Here is a 22303-nt window from a genome sequence, read left to right on the forward strand (position 1 = left end):
TAGGGGCTTCTGTTTTCTGTTCTATATTTATGGTCAAATTCCCAGCAGCCCTCCAGTTGGAACCATTAAGTATATAAATAATAATATTGGGTTTTAAAGCTCACCAAGGTTGTGCATTTCTAATATTACTTAGATCGCAAGCTCTTCAGGGTAATAATTCCTTTTATTACGCCCGCTACCCTCTTTCCAATATTGTATTGTACCAACATTCACCCATCATATTAAACTATCTGTACATAAGTCATATGCAATTAAAACAACAGAGGAAAAATAATAATCTTTGTTAAGAGTGGAAAAAGAGAGAGCAAGTGTACAATAAACGGCAAATGACGACAGCAGCCTTTTTACTGACCCGAGTAACAGGAAAGCTAAAATTCCTATTACAACAAAACATTTAATCAATAAGCATCGCTTCCTCCCACCCTCCCCTGACTGGGCCAGGATTTCCCAGTACCGGACAACAGATAACAGGGTTAGAGGAAAGACTCTGGAGGCCGCAGAGATAACAAATCACAGCGCCGGAAGGAAGTCTGGGGCCTGGCAGTGATACAGGTATCTCTGTGGCCATAGGTGGAAGCCATGATTTGGTATGCTGCCCAGAGCTGGATGTGAGGAAAGAATCAGGGGCTGTACAGTTTATTGTTCTGCTTGCTTTGTAGGTGCAGTATAAAACAGATGGAGTACAACATGTCAGCCTTAAGAGTTTATGGATTAAGGCACAGGTGCTCAACTCCAGTCCTCAAGCCCCAACAGGACAGGTTTTCAGGATATCACTGCTTCCGCAAAGGTGGCTCAGAGGCTCAGTCTTTGGGATTTTCTGAAAACCTGACCTATTGGGGGGAGGGGGGGGTGAAGGTGGAGGGAGGGGGTTAAGGACGGGAGTTGAGCACCCCTGGATTAAGGGGTGGTCAGAAAACATTGGAATGATGAACTCCAAAAGAGACAGAGACACAGTCAACAGGTCAGGTTTGTTTCTGAGTTACTTCAATACTATTAGTATTTTCGGGGACATTCAGTTATCTTATTACTTACTGTATGCTGAAATGCACGTGTGTGGTGTATGTGTGTGTGTGGGGAGGGAAGTGTTTGTGTGTGTGGGGAGGGAAGTGTTTGTGTGTGTGGGGAGGAGAGTGTGTGTGTGTGTGGGGGGGTGTGTGTGTGGGGGGGGGGGTGCGTGTTAGGTGTGGGAACACACACACAAACACACACAAACACACACACACTGAAATGCCCAGTGGAGTAATTTAGCTATTAGAAAGCAAGCCATATCTTATGTGCTTCTCCTGCAGCCACAAACTACCAAGAGTCAGAAGGCACCGGCCAATTGTATTGATCTAGTTCTGTTGAAACTGAAGCATCGGAAATTACAGGAACCAGCCAAGCAGAAACACAGCAAACAAGGAGTCCCAGGCATTGTCCAGGGCAGCTGCTTACTTGTTTCTCGTTGATGGATTCGGACGATTTGGTTATTCCATCGAGACACTTGCCGATGATTGGGATCACTTGTCGGTCTATGTCTGAATATGTTTTCAGGGACTCTCCCATGCGCTCGATCCTTTTCTCCTCCATGTCTTGCAGTTTCTAGGAAGTTATTACATGGTAAGCACAAAACAAACGCGACTTGTGGGATTTCTAAATAGTGCTCCTTTTATAACTCGTTCCAACACGGGACACACACACACTTCTGAGTCTAGGAAATATATTAAATACAAGATGTTGAAAGCACAGGTTGCATTAGAGCAGCCATTAGCAGATTTACATTGCATTATTTATTACCATATCATTAGATCTGACATTTACACCAGTGACTGTTAATAGGGGGTTTTGTGAGGTGTCTCGAGCGGTTCGCAATCGTGAATCCCAGTCTGTAAAGGGGTTCCTGAGCCATTGTGGGGGCTGCACACTTAGTAAGGCACAAAACTGCACCTTAGTGGGGGGTGGTCAAGATGTCACGTGCAGCAAGAGCTTCCAAAGTCGGCCCCCACAATGCTTTGCATGCACCGCAGCAAGGCATTGTGGGGCGTGACTTTGGAAGCTCCCACAGAGCGTGACAGCTAAACCCCCCCATGCTACCTGCACACACTGAGGGGCAGTGTGGGGGCCTTATTAAGCGTGTGTTCCCCCCACGAGCTCAGGACACTACACTGCCCGAAATCAGACACACAGTTTTGTTAAGAGTCTGATGAGTTGGCAACAAGATTAATTAGGGGTTTCACAGAACAAATATTTTGTAGCAGGGGGTGCACAGTGTACAAACAGATTGGGAACCAGCGATTTACACAATAAGTAGTACGTTTGTATATCATGGAAGCATAGCAAGCAGATATAGTATTTAAGCGATCCAACACATTTCTGGCAGCAATGGGGCTGGTGAGATTTTACCTGAAAGATGCCTGGTATGTGTGTGTAATAATGATCGTGCTGTTCACGATTAAACTTCTGTAACACAGAGGAGTAGTCGCCTTTGCTGTCGTCTGCCATCTGGTGACGAATTTGGGCTTGTTGTCGTGCCTGAGGAGTAAGATCCGGTTGGATTAAACGAACTGTAGGACAATATGGAACACATTTATTTAGCTGAATCCCTTCTCTGATCTAAAAAAAAAAAAAAGGTTTAAGGCACCTCATGGTATCTGCATAAATGAGCTCAAATTTGGCACCCCCTTCAATTTATAGAAAACTTGACATATGATAAAATGAACAGAATATCAAAGCAGCAGTTCAAGCAATATCCTACACGTGTGGTTTAATAAATCAGTTCTGTACTATGAGAAAATACTTGTAGCATAAAAAAAATATTAGGGATATCCCTGCTTCAGCACAGGTGGGTCAGTCATTCAGACTGAACCACTGATTGAGCAACTTGTGCTGAAGCAGGGCTAAAAACTTAACTTGAGACTTGAGACTTAAAACTCAACCTGTTGGTGGTTTTTGAGGATGGGAGTTGGACACCCCAGTTGTAGCATCTCGACTTCTCATTGTAGTTACAATATATCACATAACCCATATAAGTAGTCTCACCTATTGGAGTGGGATAGTGGCAAGTTGGTATAGCATTGTTAGCGTTGTGTTAACTCCCACTCAAACTAAAACATGTTTAACAATGTGTTATTAACTGTCCCCTATTTTACTTGTGAAATATGGCCTATTAATGGTCAATCATTCTAGAAGCGGTAAGATCACTCGTCATCTTGTGTGCAAAGGATGTTATACCCCACAATGGGCTGAATACCAAGTTTTTGCCATTAGAACCTAATCTTACGAACACCTAAACCAAAATCTAGAACAAACAAAATGCTCGGCAAACTGTTCCACGTACACAGCAGTCAGGTGCAGTTCACCGCTAATTGGGTTGCATTAGTTCTTGCGTTTTGATCTCCACATGACCTGGATACACAGACAATAGTTTCCAAACAACACATCTTTGAAATACCAGCAGATGGAATAGTTTATTCATGAGAAATGGAAACTTGTTGCTTCTGCCAGAAGGCTTCAGAACTCTGCTGGGACAGAAGTGACCAAACTCTCTCTCTCACGACTCATCTGGGAGGGCCGGCTCCTCACTCAGAGTTTGGGATGGCATACGTTGTGTTTCTAATTTAGACAGAGTACTAAATAGTTAAATATGATAATATTTGCTGGCTGTCTCTGTGGCTGCAACATTTGATTGAGCATCCTAAGCCAAGAGATAGAGAAAAGTGAGACGGTCTAATACATTTTATTCCCTTAAGACATCTTTAACTTATTTTTTTAATTAGGGGTGAAGGAACCAGATGGCATCTGGAATATTAATTATGACAAGTAGAATCCCTAAAAGACATGTCTGCTCATTACCTGATTTTAAAGAACAGTTCTGCTACTACAGGCCAATAGAGAAAGAGTTTGTTTCGACCGACTAATAAGTTAATTTCTTTGGGTTATAGATGTAATAATTTTCTAATTGAATGTGTAACGCTTCTTGCCCGGCTCCAAAGGAGTTTACATTGAGTTGAGCTACATACTTGGGTTAGTCTAATAACTGTTCAGGGTGCTGGGTGGGTGCAGGCCGGGCGTGGATATGCAGATAGAATAATTATGGGCGCCAGGAACCTTTATAGTACAAACAAGAGCTTTATTTGCATCCGTCTAGAAGGCTCGCCATACAAGGACATAATTCACGTTCGACATATTAAGTGGTGGCAAATGATAAGTTACTCTGTGCTTCTTTCCCTGGTAGCCTCACTCATACTCTGGGAAGGTACTCTTGCTTGTTTCCCTTAGTATTGGTTAGATTGGTAATCTTCTACATAGCGCCAATATTGCCCCATCTGAAGTGGGCACATGTTGGGAATACCCTCTGTTTTCTGGCGTCAGTATCCCCTTACTGTGTACTGCACACTTCATCCATTCATATTGCATTGGGAATTTAGCAAGGACTTTCCTGTAGCGCCGATCCGATTATGCTGCGGAACTGCTACTCTGAGAACTCCTGCTGAGCAGATGCGCACTCCTATTTCCGCACTAGAACAATCTTGAGCCATTGCTATCGGCCTCGGTCTGAACTCTAAAAGGAACTCGCTTCTAGAACATTGGGTGGAACTATATATACCCTTATATCACCCTATGGTGACATCACTGGTCACCAGATATCCTATAACACATCATGGGGAGAGGCGATACCAGAGTGATTCCACCTGATTAACCCATTAAGGCTGTAAACCACTTACACCAAATAGTGGTCCCCAGAGGGGGGGGGGCTACAAATGCAAAGCTACAAAACTAAGTTTGACACTATTTTTTAAATTCTGCTGAATCACAATAAGCCGTCTAAAGGGTATTCACTAGAAGATATAAGTGAGCGCGTGTACTCATCAGTGGGTTCTGCTATAATGTACAGTGCTATGCAAGTCATTCTCTCGGCCAAAAACAATACACGGCGAGATTATCTTACAGGCACTGCTATGGTTTCTATTATGGGAAATTTCCAGGTTGGAATTCAAATATCGTAAAATATTCCAGGTTGGGTTTTAAGTATCCTAAAAAATATATATCTACATGTGTTTGAGTATGTGTGCACATATTTCCCCAACTTTATGAAAGACATTCCTACACATTTGTGGGTTATTCCTCAGTTTGTATTGAAGACACTTTTGTTGCAATTTCTTTATAACAGTGCAAAGGGTAATATATTTAATAGCTCATGTTGACAAGAACAGAATAGAACAGACTGCACCCCACAACACAAAGCATGCAGTCTGCTGCTGCGGCTGAGGTTTTTTGTCCTGGGCTGATTAGGTCATATGAAATACAAAAACCTCCCACCTATCCAGACAGGCTCCCTGCCTCTATATTTCCACATTCCATTCTCAGGAAGAGGAGACAACTTCAATTCCCAGCACGGGTCTCAGAGAACGCTTCCACCCCAAACCATCCAGACAGAAGAAAAACATTACAATACTCTGTGTGACACCCAATGTATTACTTGTGCAAGAACACTCACACTCGCTGCTTACCTACCGGCAGATACATATACATTATTTATTTTTTTAAAGCTGGAATGGTGGACGCTAGCATCATTTTTCAACATGGTGAGCAGTGGGTTTATGCACAGTTAAAAGTGAATCAACTTCTATTCAAGAGAATGGAGGTGAGTGCATTGCTAACGTTGTGTTAACTCACTTATCACTATGCTGAATAGGAGGAGAGAAGGTAACGCGCGAGTTTAGAATATAATTTATACCTACAACACAGTTTAAGAATTGGGGTTTAACCTCTTATTTGATAACCATTCTGCTGCGGTTTACAAATGGCAACGCGCGTCAGATGAAAGACCCATCTACGCTGAAGCTTGCCTACTTACCACGTGTGTGTAACATGGTGTACGAGTTAAATGTTTCATGACTAAGGTTTCTTTTGGTTCACCAGGGCAGTGCTGCTCAACTCCAGTCCTCAGGTCAGGTTTTAAGGGTATCCTCACTGCGGCACAGCTCAAATCGAAGACTGCACCACCTGTGCTGAAGCTGGGATATCCTTAGAAACTGACCAGTTGGGGGGATTGCAAAGACCATGAGGACTGTAATTGGCCACTCCTGCATTAGGGAGCGGTTATATTTGATGTCTCAAAAGCCCAATGCTAGAAACTCCAAAACATTCGAAAAAAAGGGCTTTAGGGTGAGCCACTAAAAACCACATAGCCCAAAACTTGTGCTGACGAGGTGATTTTATACAACATTAGTCTTTCGATATAGAAGAGAAGCGTGCATATTCGCTATCAGTGGTTCCCAATTCCAGTCCCCAAGTACCAACAGGTCAGGTTTGACTGATATCCCTGCTTCCGCACAGTTGGCTCAGTCAAAGACTGAACCTCTGACTGGGCCACCTGTGCTGAAACAGGGATATCCTTAGAACCCGAGCTGCTGGGGGTACTTGGGGACTAGAGTTGGGAAGCGTTGTCCTAGAGCAGGGGTGCACAAACTTCTTGAGCTGCGCCCCCCTGCTCGAGAGCCACAGCATTCGCGCCTTCCCCCCCCCCTCTCCACATCATTTAAAGCGTGTTGCCATGGCGATGCGTCGCCGAAGACCCGGCAGAGACAGGTAAGCGAGTTACAGAGGTCTCACGCCTCCCCCGGCATTTAATTTAAATGCTGTGGGGAAGAACGAGGGGCCTCTGAAACCACCGCGCCCCACCTAGAAATTCTCGTGCCCCCCATTTTGCGCACCGCTGTGCTAGATCATTGATCCCGCTGTAGTAAACAACTGCTCTTTTCATCGCCCCATCCCCCTCAATATGACATGTAAATCGCCTTTAAATCTCACATGGGGCATTTAGATTATTTATCAGGAAATACATGCTTAATTATCCGTTTGCTAGCCCTACTACAGCTCAGCAACGCAAGGGTACCCTGAAGCTGCTCAATGCTGTTCATTATGTACAAGAGGTAATGAAGGCTTTATCCTTTCAATTAATACAGCAAGCCATGGCCTGGTTTCCTGATCTCCGATCAAGGAATTCACAGTCCCAAATCCTGCTTTGTGAAATCAGCTTCCAGCTCCGTGTTTCAAAGGGCAATGCTGCAGTGCCGGAGAAAAATATGGGGATGTGAAGTGTGGATTTGCATACTCATCAGCATACCAATACCCAGCATTCTCAATGCAGCTGCCAAGGCTGTGATGTCGCCAACATCTGGGAATCCAATGAAAGGGCTGCAGAAGATTTAATAGCAGAAGATCAGTAGCAGGGAGGATTTCCAAACATGGTAGGGATTGTGAGAAGCTTAACATATTGCAGAACAGCAATATAAATAAAGTTGGTTAAAAATTGCAGATAAAACAGATCTAATAATTGTTGTAAGGAACGACACAATCTTCAATTGTGCAGTACTAAGGCTAAAAGGGTTACTCAAACTGGCACCCGCTGTGCTGCTGGCATGGGGGGTCAGCCGGAGCGGTTATACTACCGACTAATATTTTGTCAAAGGAAAAAAATAAACCCTTGAGATTGATTCCAAAAATGAGTTGAATTCAATGGAGGTATTGTCTCAGCTGGACTCACACAGACGTTAGCATAAGCGGGTCATGGTTGGAACTGGAAAGCATACCATACGTGTGACAAATGAACAAGCGCAATTATAAAAAAACAGGGGAAAATATTGCTGGCCTAGAGCAATGGTGCTCAATTCCGCTCAAGACACCCAAACAGGCCAGGTTTTAAGGATATCCCTGCTTCAGCACAGGTGACTCAATAAGTGGCTCAGGCGCAAACTGTACCACCTGTGCTGAAGCTGGGATATCCTTAAAACCTGACCTTTTCATGGGGTGGGGTCTTGAGGACTGGAGTTGAGCACCCCTGAATTAGATGGTTTTATAGTGCACTCCCACTTAGGACCAGAGTGAATGGCAGTGGGGTGTAATATGCTAAAACTAAGTGATTAACTCAACCCCCTCCCCCCCACAAACATACAAGTGTTAGTTATTTGCAACCAGCTTTGGGAAGTTGTTTCAGTTATAACAGGAACTCTGAATTGTTACTCGGCTGAATGTGAATCTTATTTTTTTCTCCACTCCAGTGACGAGATCAACAGATTTATCCGTGAGCGCTCCATGTCCAAGTAACATCCACCGACATTTCACATTCAAATATTTACAAAGACTGGTAGGATAGCCATTTAATAGAACACCTCAATCCCATAGTTTTTATTTATTACCATATCAATGCCATGAGTTTAATTTGGCCATGTGGGACCGCACCTCTATGACAGTAATAAGTAATCATTGCCTGAAACAAAGCGCCACAAGCCACCCAAGAATGCACATCACTTTGTACTGTAAATAGGATTGTCAAAAAGTGATCATCATTAGGAAGATGAAATGTTTGCAACAGTGTGTTTGGTGAATGCTAGAATTATACTGTGAACTGTACATTAAAGCTGCAGACCAAGCAATATCCTACATGTGTTGTTTTTTTAATAAATCCGTTCTGTACTATGAGAAAATACTTGTAGGATATAATGCAACAAGCATTTTTGTTTCTATAGAAACCATTTACAAAGTCACATCCCCTTTCTCTTCTGAAACGAGACCTACCCTCTCTCTAGCAGTGCACCAATTGAATCTAGTGACTGCCTGGTCACATGATTTCCAAACAGAACTTTGCATCTTGGGTAATCTTCTGTTGCACTAAAAGATTTAATGAACCACCGAGCCGAATCTTCGCCAATCGATCACAGGAAAACGGATTGATCGGCAACTTAGCTAAATCACTTCTCAGTGTGCAGATAGTATTGATGCACATATTGAATGAGGGGAATGGGGGGACGGGGGGACGGAAGCTTTAACTGCAGCAATACTACATTCCCCCTTTTTTATTCTTATTTTTGATATGTAAATAATGTGACAATGTATAATTCTACATTTTTATCTAAGCTGGCAACCGTTTGGTGCTCCTGCTATAAATCTTGATTGTGCCCCTAACGAAATGGCCGCCTTGTAACTTTGTGCTAGTCTGTGACATGCTGCAGCTGATATGCAACATTATATTACAAAGTATAAGTCATTATTGTTACAGTTGTCAGAGTAATAGATACTCTGTTTCGAACACAGCAACAGATATTTGTGATATTTTGTTGCTCAAACAGTTGTGTGAGAGCCTTTCAAAAGAGAGAACACACACACACACACACACACACACACACACACACAGTGTTTCTTTTCGCTTGGTTTTAATGAGTTTCTCACCTACAGCCTATGTTCATGTTGCAATCAGTCACACATTCGTTTTGTTGCTTCCACCGATATCTGGAGGCAACTTACACCCACTAATTAGTGGCATGTTTTTAATTAGGCAGACCTAGTTTTGGACGTGCTATTGACGACAACACAGAATCAATGAAATGACAGAGTGAAGACTTGCAATGACGTTCTCCCACCCAGCTTAAAGCCTTTTTAGTGTTAATGGGGACGTGACAAATTGCAAAATAATGTACGTCACCACGACAGAAAAAGTCGATAGCTACACACTGATATAAAGAAGGTGCTGAGTATACTCAGCTGTGATGTATGAACCAAAAGAAGCTTAATGCAAATATTGGGCTGCAGTCATTGGAAAGGAAAACACTGGAGAAAGAGTACAATGTGACCGTTTGAACAGTTTATTTGCATCTCACTATTGGCGTAGAACACGAACATTTCAATTATGACTTTTTGTGCAAACGGTCACATTGACTATTTTTGCAATTAAGGCTAACTGGCTCCAACATGTGATTAGTCCTCCCTGTGCTAAAACGCCAGCTGGAAGGACACCATGCGGGGTTAAAAATATGTCAAATCCAGAACAGGATTTGGGAGTCCGGGTCACATATCCATGCAGGTCAAACATGCAAGTGTCTTTTGAAAAAGCAGAGGGTACAGAGCTTCCCTGAGCGTGTCAGGAGGGGCAGTGCTCCCTGTAGCTCCCAGGGTAAGGAGAAGAAGCCCTGCTTGAAGCCCCCGGTGCAATCACTGGGGCAGTAAACTGTGAAGGACTGTGGGGGAGGTTTCCAGGGTCTGGCAGGGGAATTAGTCAGCTGTAGGCTGCTAAGGCAGAGCAGCAATAAGAGTGCAGTCCGTGCTCCAAAAGGGAGCTAGATTTTGTATTTGTTTTTCTTAAAAAGAGTCAGGTGCTTATTTGTATGCCGATAATAAAACAGCAGAAAACACAATGTTCCTGTGTCCTGAAAGTGCCCAACACCTGCGTTACCAATATCACCCATGTAAATAGGTGCAAGTCTGCCCTGTCACGCTCACATTCATTTTATTGTGTCAAAGTGAGAATGGGAGAATTAAAAGGTCTGCAGAGGTTTATTGGGGGCCCTGGGAAGGGCGTTAAAGTACACGCCCTGATTTGCGTACATAGCTCCCATGAAATGGTATACAGTGAGCAGGGCCTTTTTTTACCCTTGTGACCCTATACAGCAGAGCAAGCCGAGGCAGAGTTTCTGTGAGGGGAGCTACAGGGTACAGGGATCGTTCCAGTCTCTGAGGGAAACCTCACTAGTTGTTTGGTCTGCTGGATAATTGATGCCAATACATTATTAATGCAATGAGAGGGGAGCCCTCCGTGCCCTGTGATACGGCAGCTCCTGCTTCTCTCCAGGCGGCTGTGTCATGGCTGGGAGCATCAGCTGCCAGGGCTATATTTAATCAGATGTTCTGACATGGATAGCCAGGTTCCTCCTCATACTGATACATAATGTAAACAGACCTCGCAGAGAGCAAATCGTAGGCCTACCCATTCCAATCATACAAAGGGCAGTGTTTGCCGATAACAACCTGTATTTCTGTACTCTGTGTTTCAGTGAAAGCATTTGCAATACAAAATAGTGCAGTATTATCGCCGGTGTTGATGCCAGAGGGGTGAGGCAAGAACTCAGGGCAAGGTCAGCTGCTTTGTTGATGGGGGTTTGTTGAAGGGGTTATAGATGAGGCAGACATACTGGGGACCAGGGCAGATTCCTGGGCTTAGAGGAGTAACCTTTTATGTACATGCGATTGGCTAGCTGCAGCACATCTCAGATGAAAGTTCGCATTTTTGCCTTTTTCTAATAGTTCTATTTTGAATGTTCTCTACCTGGGGCTATAGTGGGCCCCCTTCTGAAAAGACAGTGAGAAAGCGAGCGTAGAATTAGCTGGAAACAAAATGTAAAAAGATATCCTGCCAGCACAACCTCATGCAGGACCACAGATAACCACTCCATTTAAAATGCACCATCAAAACATGCATACAAAACAATCATTTGCCATCATTTTTTTGCCTGACGGAATTTGATGCCCCACCCGATGTTTCCATCTTCCTGTTAGACCCTATTTCACCCACGGGTTTCTGAGGTTCAACTTGATATTTAGGGCCGTGGCATGCCTTTCCCGGGTACGTTTGAATCTCCTTACTGTACTAGCCTCTACCACCTCTGTTGAGCGGCTATTGCACAAATCCACCACTCTTTACATCTGGGCTCTACAACAAGATCTCCACAGGGGCCAAATCAGAAAACATTTAGGAGTAAACCGGCCACACGCGTTACAATTTCATTTCAGATACATTTAAAAACGCCTATAAATATTTTCCAAGCTTTCATAACTTTTCTACTATATATATTTAAATTACTCTAACTTACAAGCGAGTTTCAGGAGGACAAACTGCACTTAGCTGCATACGCATCTAATATATTAGCAGTAGCAGAGAGCCCAATGGCCCATCACAGCCCAATGGCCCATCACAGCCCGCATTATCCCCGCCAGTTGAAGTAGCCAGCTTTACATGAATACCTTTACACATTTTACATGAAAACTCTAGCCCCGTCCTCAGGTACCTGGTGCCACTGATATGCACATATATAAAACATTCTGTTATGTACAAAGGCAGTATGAACTTGTGTATGAAACTGATGTTCAAGAGATCAGTAAATAAAACACAGCAGCGGTAATTTTGGTTATGGTCCAAGAAGCACAATACAGAAATGTAATTAAAGGAGGATGAAATTAGATTGAGATGGGGGGGGAGGGGGAGGAGAAAGGGCTGCATTACAACACTGCTCTCCCGTTCCTATTGTGCACGTCAAAGGTGACCTGAAATCCGAGTACAACTCCTAACTTACAAATGGTTCTGTGCGCTTGTATGCAGGAGACCAGGGGCAGCCAACTCCAGTCCTCAATGGCCACCAACAGTTCAGGTTTTCAGGATATCCCAGCTTCAGGACAGGTGACTCAATCAGTTCCAGCTTCGACTGAGCCACCTGTGCTGAAGCAGGGAAATCCTGAAAACCTGACCTGTTGGTGGCCCTTGAGGACTGGAGTTGGCTACCCCTGCAGAAGACTAAAACACAATGTTCCTGTGCAGCAGCATAGGGGTTACACGGAACAGTGCGTATTGCTGATAACTGGCAAGAATCAGTGCATCTGATTCAGAGAGCTACCAACCACCATCTCATTACACCTTTGTATACGACTGGTGCAGTGTGAAACTGTTGCTATTGATGTTTCACGTATCCTCCTCAGTGCTGGAGTGACCTACAGAAATGTGCTTGGTGGGTGTATCTTATTCTTACCACAGCTTTAACACCCTACAAGCCAGCAGATGGAGCTACTTCTGAGGAAGTGCTCAGATATACTAGCTCTCTACCCTAATACAGCATTTTTAACCCTAGGTGGGAAGCAGGGGGACTCCGGAGCGGAACCACTAATTTTAGCTCTGGAGACACCTTGCTTCCCGAGATACTTACCTCTGAAAGGGCTACACCCGGTAGCAGCCCCAGCTGAGCATGCAATATGGCGGATTAAAAGTCCAGTGTCAAGCGGGCCAATAGGAAGCTGCATTGTCATCCCTTGCGGCTTCCTATTGGCCCTGCAGGACATTCAAACCTGCATTCGATATCAGCATCACCTTCAGTATGTACCACGAGGAGCATAGGGTCCCCCAGAGCTGAAATGAAGGCGGTTCAGCTACAGACAGCCACTACTTCCCACCTATTTCATAGGGAAATGCTTCTTTTATCTTCTCTGTTAAAAAGGGATCCCCTTTGGAGTGCCGATTTGCATGTGCTCACCTACACCTTTGTTTAGCAGCAATCATTCCTATATAAACACACACCAACCCCTTTTTCTATTGAAACATGTTCACCAATTTTACCCAGTAGACGCCTGTTCCACCCTGGGTTTGCCACTGACCCAGGGAGTCACTGGAGTTCATGGGGCCACCAACCAGCTCATGGGGCCACCAACCAGCTCATGGGGCCACCAACCAGCTCATGGGGCCACCAACCAGCTCATGGGGCCCCACCCGGTTTGACAGAAATATTACAGCCGGGACTGCAGCTTTAACCTGCTGGGAAAAGACCTGGAAGATGACAGCTGAGGATGCAGTGCTTTCACGGGACTTGGACCAGGCGTGGCCAACTCCAGTCCACAAGAGCCACCAACAGGTCAGGTTAAGAATACCCCTGCTTCAGGGATATCCTTAAAACCTGACCTGTTGGTGGTCCTTGAAGACTGGAGTTGGCCACGCCTGACTTAGACCACTTTAGGGGCTTAATTATATATAGATATATTTTTTTGGGGGGGAGGCAAAACAGCCTGATCGTCGGATATTGAATAAGTATCAGAGCTCGAAACGTCTGCAGAATAGTACTTAGTTACAGCTAGAAAAATACATCTATATCTATATAATCGAAAATCTTGTTTGAGAGTGTCTGGAGACCATTTGGTTGGTCCGTCGGTCCGCCCGCCCTCCCACGGCTCTCATTGGCCGGTGGCCCTGCCCTTTGCCCTCCCTTCCCTTTGCCCCCTTCCCTTTGCCCCCCTCCCCTTCCCTTTGCCCCCTTCCCTTTGCCCCCCTCCCCTTCCCTTCGCCCCCCCTCCCTTGCCCTTTGCCCCCCCTCCCTTGCCCTTTGACCCCCCCTGCCCTTTGCCCTCCCCGCCCTTTGACCCCCCCGCGCCCCTTACCCCCCGCCCTTCTACGCCCCTTGCCCCCCGCCCTTCTACGCCCCTTGCCCCCTGCCCTTCTACGCCCCTTGGCCCCCCCGCCCTTCTACGCCCCTTGGCCCCCCCCCCCGCCCTTCCACGCCCCTTGGCCCCCCCCGCCCTTCCACGCCCCTTGGCCCCCCTTCCCTTTGCCTTCCCTTCCCTTTGCCCCCCTGCCCTTTGCCCCCCTGCCCTGCCCTTTGCCCCCCTTCCCTGCTCTCTGCCCACCCTGCACTTTGCCTGCCCTCCTCCCACCCTGCCCTCTGCCCCTCCCCGCCCCCCGCCCTTCTACGCCCCTTGGCCCCCCGCCGCCCTTCCACGCCCCTTCCCCACCCCTCCACTCCCCCCCCGCCCTTCCACTCCATGCCCCCTGCCCTTCCACGCCCGGGCAACGCCGGGTATATCAGCTAGTTCCTTCTAAAAGAGACTGTTGGAAGCCCAACTTTGCACTTCATTTTCATCTAGATTCAGGAGGCGGTGCTGTCCTGTGACTCAGAACAAAAGAAATGGTCAGAGTGATCTTAGCTGTGACGAGAAGTGTTCTTCCTCCGGTAACTAACCACTTCCTGAAAGACAGTGAAGAGACATTGCGCCCACATATGCGAAATGTACACGTTTTGTAACCTCCTGTGTGAAGGAGTCGCTTGATAAACCCGAATGGGTAGATAATACAGATCTCTCCAAAGACAGGAGGCATTGGAGCAGCTGCGTGTGTTCTCCATGTGCAGAAAAAGCATTCAAAGTCAATGGGGGGGAGGGGGCTGCTGCTTCCAGCACCAGGATGAACTTCTACTACAAGGACATTTACCAACGTTTCTACATGAAAAGGAATGGCATTACTGCTTTATTTCATGTGAAAAGGAGGAAATGAAAGTTAGTATGGTACTTTTTATAGGACTGACAATGATTAAGAGTGTGTACACCTCACAGGGTTGTTGTTTTTCCGTATATTACTCAAAATGTAATAAGGAAACTCCATTTTAAAATGGAATTTAAAGTCACCTCTTCAGGGGCCATCTGTGGCACAAAAAGGGTTAAAGCAGTGAACGTTCAGGTGGGATCTACAAAGCACCAAAGTTATCCCAAATGTGTTCATTTATATGCAGTGTCTTCCAAAGTGTGAGGCCAATTTCCAGCAGGGAACAGCGCAGGCACAGAAAGTGTCATGTGGGAACTAGCAATATCTGTGTGATTATGGTGTTTCTTTCAGAAACAATGAAGTGTTAGAAGTCGGGCTGAACCGCCTGCTATTCTGCGGTTATGTAACCGTAGGGCTAGTCACATGCTGCAACCAGAAGCATTATTCATAGCCTGACAAGGGCAGATCTTTATCTTCCGTACACACTGGCCCAGCTTGTGCAGCTTCAGTTGCCATCTTCCAGACATATTGATAACCTCTCTTCCAGATAACAGAGCGGCAAGACACATGCTTTCTGTGCCTGTCACCGCGAATGTTCATGAACCCATTCCCCGCATCTGGCAGCAAAGGCGTTGAGATACTGTACACTGGATTCAAAGGAAAAACGGGACGCAGTTGTTTCAGAACATGTATGATGGAGCGGTTTCCCCAACAGCTCCCTATGAGCCATGTGTGGTTCAGTTACATACTGTAGGAATAATCTTACCAAGATAACCTTCACAGTTTAAGAGAATGTTGGATTTTCCCTTCAGTTACTTCGATCTCCTGGGTATTAACAATACTCAATCTTACCAGAATCGGCTAAGTTTTGCTTTTGTCTGTAACTTGCCGATGAACAAAATTAGCCAGAGACAGTTTTAGTAAAAACTGAGAATTCACAGAACTTGTTGGCACAATATATAACACTTATAATCAGACGTGCAGTTGTTCCAATCCGAGCAGGTTAGAAATGTGACAGAACGTACTACTGAAACGGAGAAACCATAGTGTGCCACACACAAGATTTTTAGCCGGTCACATGCTGCTCTGTGTCCAGTTCAAGACAATATAAATACATGAACTTGGCCAGATGCTGGGTTTCCTGTACATAAAACGCCTATCCTACACATCGTTGGCTTCCTCAGTGCATTGAAAAATGAGTGACACGAAACGATGTCTGGTGAAAGGGTTATTAGAAATCAATTCTGAATCTTCAGTAACAAATGACAAAAAAAAAAATCAATATATATATTGCATTTCGCCTCTTTGAAATAATGAAGTTCGTCAAAATAATAACCAGATGAAACATGTACACCCATAAAATACAGAGTAATAAAATAAAAGGTTCCATCTTTCTTACTTTCTCAACATCGGCTTTCGTCACATTAATATCTGCATCCATTTTCTCGAAGTACTGCTGAGCTCTGTCCGCCTCCTTGCAATCCCTCTCAAACCTTCTCTTATTCTGGAATGGGAAAGAAAGAAAGCGAGTGAGAGGAAAGAATTATATACATCACCCAGCCTTCTTCAGCAGCACTCTGCTCCTCTAAATCAGGGGCGGCCAACGCCAGTCCTCAAGGGCCACCAGCAGGCCAGGTTTTCAGGATATCCCTGCTTCAGCACAGGTGGTGCAGTCATTGACTGAGCCACCAATGCTGAAGCAGGGATATTCTGATAATCTGGCTTGTTGGTGGCCCTTGAGGACTGGAGTTGGCCTACCTCTGGTTTAAAGCATGTACACTCTGGCCGCAGAGGAGGCAAAAGATCATTTTTCCATGAAACCTTTTTTGCTAGTTATCTTCTGACCGACCTTTAACCCCCACCGCTGCCAGAGTGGACATGCATTGCAACTTGTCCCAGAGCCAAGTGATAGAGTATGGACTATTTGTAGGTAAACAAACGCCTTCTTGGTGATTGATGCATTACATGTGGTTGTGATGGCAAGAACACCCCACGGACAGCATACCATATAACAAGCTCTCAGCACAGAAGTATCTGGTACAGATAAATGGTTCATGCTGTGAGTAATATTACACAGCTACATCTACACACGGCATAAGAATTAAACAGAAACGCACTCCTCGTCTGACCTCCAGGGAGAGGCTGGAAACTATTAGTTACTGCAGGACCTGCTCACAGAGGAAGTGCCGCCACTGAATTGATTAAGAAAAATCAAATCTGCAAAGCACTAGTGTGCAGCAGTGTATGGGTCAGTGATTAAGGTCTGCGTGCCTTGTTCTACTAAGGAGCATGGATCTCAGATCTCCCTATTGGCAAAATATAGTTATCATGCAAACATACAATGCAACATTTTGGTGCATTATCTTGTGATGTCTTCCACAGCAGTGCAAGTAATTAAAGAAGCAGTCTGTGCTCATTGCCATTTCCTGTGCATTTTATTTATTTACTTTAAGACCTATCTTCACTCCATTTCCAACCCTTTTTTATTTTTAATCTGTTCAGAAGACAAGCGTTTGAAATATTAGAATAGATTAAAATGGAGCTCTCCCCAGAGCAGTCCAAAGGTTACCATGGTAACCCCCGAAACATTAAAACAATCGTGATTTGTAACACCAACATGCTCCGAGGGCAAGAAAGCAACATTATAGGAATTACACAGATCTAGGCTTCTGGGGGATTGCCGGTGTAAAGGGGATTCAATTTGGAAATAAATTACATTCATTCACTATTTCCGAAACAAAAATTCAGTTACAGTTATGTCAGGTCCCACTCATTTTGAGTGACTCATCATTCAACAGCCTCTGAAACCTACGAGTGTCCTCTCAAAGAAAGAAAGGAAGAAAGGGTTGGTCTGTTTTTCCATGTAGTAGCAGAGGGTAACCCGATGAAGGACAGCGAGAGTTTTGAAATCTCGTGACATTAACGACTTGTTGGTCCAATAAAAGTTATCATACCCCCCTACTCCCTCTCCCTACTTTGTGATTTCTTTAAAGTAGCAATCCGATTGATTAACATTTCTGATGTCAGAGGAGACAGCATGAAAGGTGTTAAAATGGCGGTTTTGTGTTTTAGAATCCCCACAATCTCGCTCATTTCAGCCCCTCAAAGATATGGGACGCCGTTTTATTGGGAAATAATGAGGCCGAGAAGCAGCAACTGACCTCTGACACACATTTCCCCTACTTACGGTTTCCAGCTGCTTCCAGCAGGTCTCAATGTGTTGTTGTGCCTTGCGACCTTCATGGAAGTTCTGCGAAAAGGAGAACAATAGAAATCCAAAATGAAAACAAACAAAGAATGTATACAAAAAAATATGTACAAGGAAACAAATATTTGACCAAAGCATCAAAATCATGACTTTTGTTCACGTGAGAAACCCAGTGATTCAGTGTGGCGCTAAAACACAGTGATAGTGATATTTAAATAATATTAAATGATATATTGTGTAACTGAAAGAAACTCTCAACCTTCCTGGGATTCATACGTTTTGTTCACGTGAAACAGGTGATATTCTTTAATAGAAGATCTACAAACCTAATCAAATCTGAAGAGAGGTCTGGCATTTTGCAATAACCACAGGGAGCAAATAAAAGGCGTGTAAGAAGTGTACTATAGAGTGCTGCTTCGATGTCTCGGGTGCCAAACGCATTTTAGTACGTGGTTTTTCTGTCTCATGCTTGGCATGGTGTCTGATATTGGCGGTATGCTTTTGATAGGTCTCCAACCTCACAGCTCCTACAATGCCTCCTTGTATGCTGCCTTGCCCTATACACTTTGTAGTTGGAGAACAGGAACTAGTTGTAACTAGCCTCTTAATATTTGGTACTACGGTCTGATCCTCCGACAGAGGAACCAACAAAGGATTGAAACCACACTGGCAGTGACGGGGTTAAACGCCTGGGCCCAGATCCACAAAAGGGTGCCAAGTTTAGCGCTCCCTTACTCCCACTGGGAGTAAAACTTGGCATCCTTTTGTGGATCTGGGCCTTTGTCTTTCTTCAAATGACTTAGTAGCCGCCATGGCTATGAAGTTAACGCCCCTGTCATTCCCCTGCTCTATTCATGTCCTGTTACTTTTCTATAGTACTCACTATGAGGTACAGTAGCTTCTGCATTCATTCTGTTACTTTTATTTCCTCATCCCAATCCAGACAGACACATATTTCCAGAAACCAAGCATAACATAATCTGGCCAATGTCTAATGTATCTGAAACGCCTGATTGTTAAATGCAAGAGAAATTCTGTGTACCCAGATCATCAGAAACAGCCCCAAGTGACAGTCCTACCCCTCCTCTCAATCACTAGCAAATGAGACCAGTCACAAAGAGATTGTGAACTGCAGCAGCGTAGCCATACAAGGCATTGCAGCTCGGAAGCTGGCAGTCCTGCAGCTCACTGCCTCATTTGTTCACAATAGCAGAGGGAGAACACCGCCACGCTCCCTCTCTTTCTGATAACATTATATGTCTGAAGAAACGCACGCAGTGCAGCACGGTTAGAAACATGGTCGGCCATTAAACACTCTTGAACGCAGGCAACCTTGAATCTATCTGCTGGAGGGGTTTGTATTTTTTTAGTTTTTCAACCAATCACCTAGGATTGTAAACCCTTCATGGAAGGCGTTCCCCAGGCATCGCGGTAAACATTAGCATGTATCGGACAGTCAGATTTATATGGCATCAGCACTACATACATTTCTGGCAATATTACAAATGTAAACCATATTAATAGCAATAATAATGCATTACAAACCATGCTCACAAGACTTTTAGTCCACAATAATAAAACCAAAAAAGAAACAGCTTTATATATTTTAAATGCATATTATCAGAGATAGATGGGGATAAGCCCACAGAAAGGGGGGGGGGGTGGAGAGGGTGGTGTGTGTGTGTGTGTGTGTGTGTGTGTGTGTGTGTGTGTGTGTGTGTGTGTGTGTGTGTGTGTGTGTGTGTGTGTGTGTGTGTGTGTGTGTGTGTACACCACCCTCCCTCCACACATCTGGACTCCTAACATTTGGAATCTGCGTTTCCTGTCTTGGCTGTTATTGTCATCACATGGTAAGAATTTGCTCTTGCTTCTCCATGCAAATACACAAAAACTACAGATCTTGTCATCAAAAGTAGCAGACAAGAAATTGACAGAAGGGGTCTCTCTCAGTACTGAAGTGGTTACCAGAAAAGGACAAAGATTGCCATCCTGTACTGCAACACAAAGTACGGATATCAGTATCCCCCCCCCTTTTTTTTTTTTTTTACACTTTCAACATTAAAATGACAAGCGGGATATGGAAACAAATTCTATGATCTAAAAAGACTCAAACAAATAAACCGTTTTTTCAGATGTGGCCACTCCTTCCACAATTACTGAATTTCACAAATGATACAAAGAGGAAGGTCTCAAGCTGACACAGCAGATGCAACTCATTGCTCTCCTGTGCTCAGTGTATATTCCGGTTGCAACCATGACATTCTTGGTAAATATTTATCGGTTTCTTATGCTACCTTCCCTGCAGATGTATTACTTGCTCCAGTAACAGCAACACCAGTGTTGTGTGTGTGTGTTCTTGTTAAGAGCAGCAGACCACAATGATCCCATGCAGCTTTGACTCTAGAGCTGAAAGGGTAATCTTGCAATCTATGCTGTTCCCCTAAACACCTGGAAACAAATCGCCAGGGGTGGTCCGGTCAGTATGTGTTGCTATCGGACTTCTAAAAAGACAATGTAAGCAGTGCCTTACAATCAATGAAACTGCATTATTGAACAATACCAAATTGGTAAGAGCATTTAGACATCTTCAACGCCAGAGAGGACTGCAACACATTGCAAAGCATTAAACGCCCACCTGGCACGAAAGTTGGCTAAAGCAGCAAAAATATATATTTATATCATGTACAGTAAGTCACCACAGATTGATCAGTACATTATAGAAAACATTAAAGAAGACGCATGCACGGTGCTGGAGAGAATGGTCGCTAAAAGGTTTCTTTCCGCCGAGCCCCGGTCATTAAAGTAATTGGGATCATCATTCCTCCAATTAATTCCCTAAGAATGTGTAACGGCAAGTTAAAAAAGTTGTTTTACTTGTTAGATGCCATTTTTTTTTTTTAGGTCTTCTGCACAACATAAAAATAAATACACAACCACGTTCCACTCAATATTGACCAGATATAGAGACAAAGAAGGGAGGTTTTGGGAAAGATTTAACTATTGCCAACGTGTATGCGCCAAAAGGAAATGTTATCCTTGGAGGGGATTTCTCTCACAACCCCTCATTAGATAAATCTAAAGGACCACTTAGCCGCAGACCAGAAGATGCAAGGGCATTGTTGGCTGGCCTAAGCCAGCACCAATTATCAGATGCGTGGAGAGACCTCCACCCATTAACAAAAGGACATCCCTTATTTCTTCTCCCCTCCCCCCAATAAATCTTATTCCCGTATTGATTATATATTTAAAAAAAATATTGGCTCAACTTCTTCCTAAGGTATCCCACGCTAAAATACATGGTCCGATCACACTCCACTGATGCTCACAATTACAAATGAAAGCCCTGGGACACCACTGGGGACTGGATGAAACCACGCTTAAGATCCCGAAGATGTTTGGTAATAGGAGACCAACTCTCACTCTTCTTCCAAATTAATAGGGACAGTGTGACTTCCTCTTTGACCCTTTGGGAGGCTCATAAAGCCACTATACGGGGTAGGTTGACAAGTATGGTGATGGGCAAAAAGAGAGAGAAACTACTTAAAATCTATTAGCTACAAAATAAAATTACAGCTCTGACCTCAGAACACTTGGTTGCCTCTCTCAAATGATTAAAATTACACCAGAACATAGCTAAACCTACTCCTAACATCACAGACTCAACAAACCTTGATATGGTTTATGCTTAAGTTTTTTTAAAAATCCAACAAACCCAATACAATGCTGGCACTTAAGCTAAGAAACAACTGTCCCCGCCCCCATAATATACCATTATATATGCCTTCAATTGGGTGTTTTAACTTCCAACCCCCTTCTCATATCTCAAGAATTCCAGTCTTTCTATTCGAAGCTCTACAATGGTAACAAGGTCCAACATAACGATAATGTAGCCGATGAGCTATTGAGTTTCCTAAATTGAAGAACCTAGATAAGGCCTTGTTGGGACAACTGATTCTCAGAAGAGATTATTTCAGCTATCAAGGATCTAAAGATCAAATAGAATGAATATGGTCCTCCCCTCCCTTATTCATACAGTACAGGTTAGGTTTGTCTTGGGTAGACAAGCTGAGGACAATATTAGTCGAGTTATTAATCTAAATTGCTCTAGCATCCAAACATCAGATTCCCTCAATAATTTTGGGGTTAGATGCAGAAAAAAGGCATTTGATTGCATAGATTGGTCCTACATGCTTACCACCGTGAGGGCCTTTGGGTTTAGTGGAAGGTTCTTAAAAGCAATCTTTGCTCTATATACTGACCCTACAGCTAAA

The 22303-nt window shown here is 44.2% G+C and overlaps 1 protein-coding gene across 25 annotated transcripts in view; it reads right to left on the reverse strand.

Moving 5' to 3' along the window:
• Positions 1 to 22303, reverse strand: part of FNBP1 (formin binding protein 1) — an 89202-nt gene that overhangs the window by 20579 nt on the left and 46320 nt on the right. For all 25 annotated transcript variants that reach the window (XM_075578650.1, XM_075578653.1, XM_075578658.1 and 22 more), the window contains exons 5-8: positions 18012 to 18074; positions 16224 to 16328; positions 2383 to 2511; positions 1435 to 1581 (exon numbers count right to left, since the gene is read on the reverse strand). In XM_075578650.1, coding sequence (XP_075434765.1) covers positions 1435 to 1581; positions 2383 to 2511; positions 16224 to 16328; positions 18012 to 18074 — 444 coding nt within the window. The remainder of the gene's footprint in view (positions 1 to 1434; positions 1582 to 2382; positions 2512 to 16223; positions 16329 to 18011; positions 18075 to 22303) is intronic.

Source organism: Ascaphus truei, chromosome 21, assembly GCF_040206685.1.
Source record: "Ascaphus truei isolate aAscTru1 chromosome 21, aAscTru1.hap1, whole genome shotgun sequence".
Taxonomy (NCBI): domain Eukaryota; kingdom Metazoa; phylum Chordata; class Amphibia; order Anura; family Ascaphidae; genus Ascaphus; species Ascaphus truei.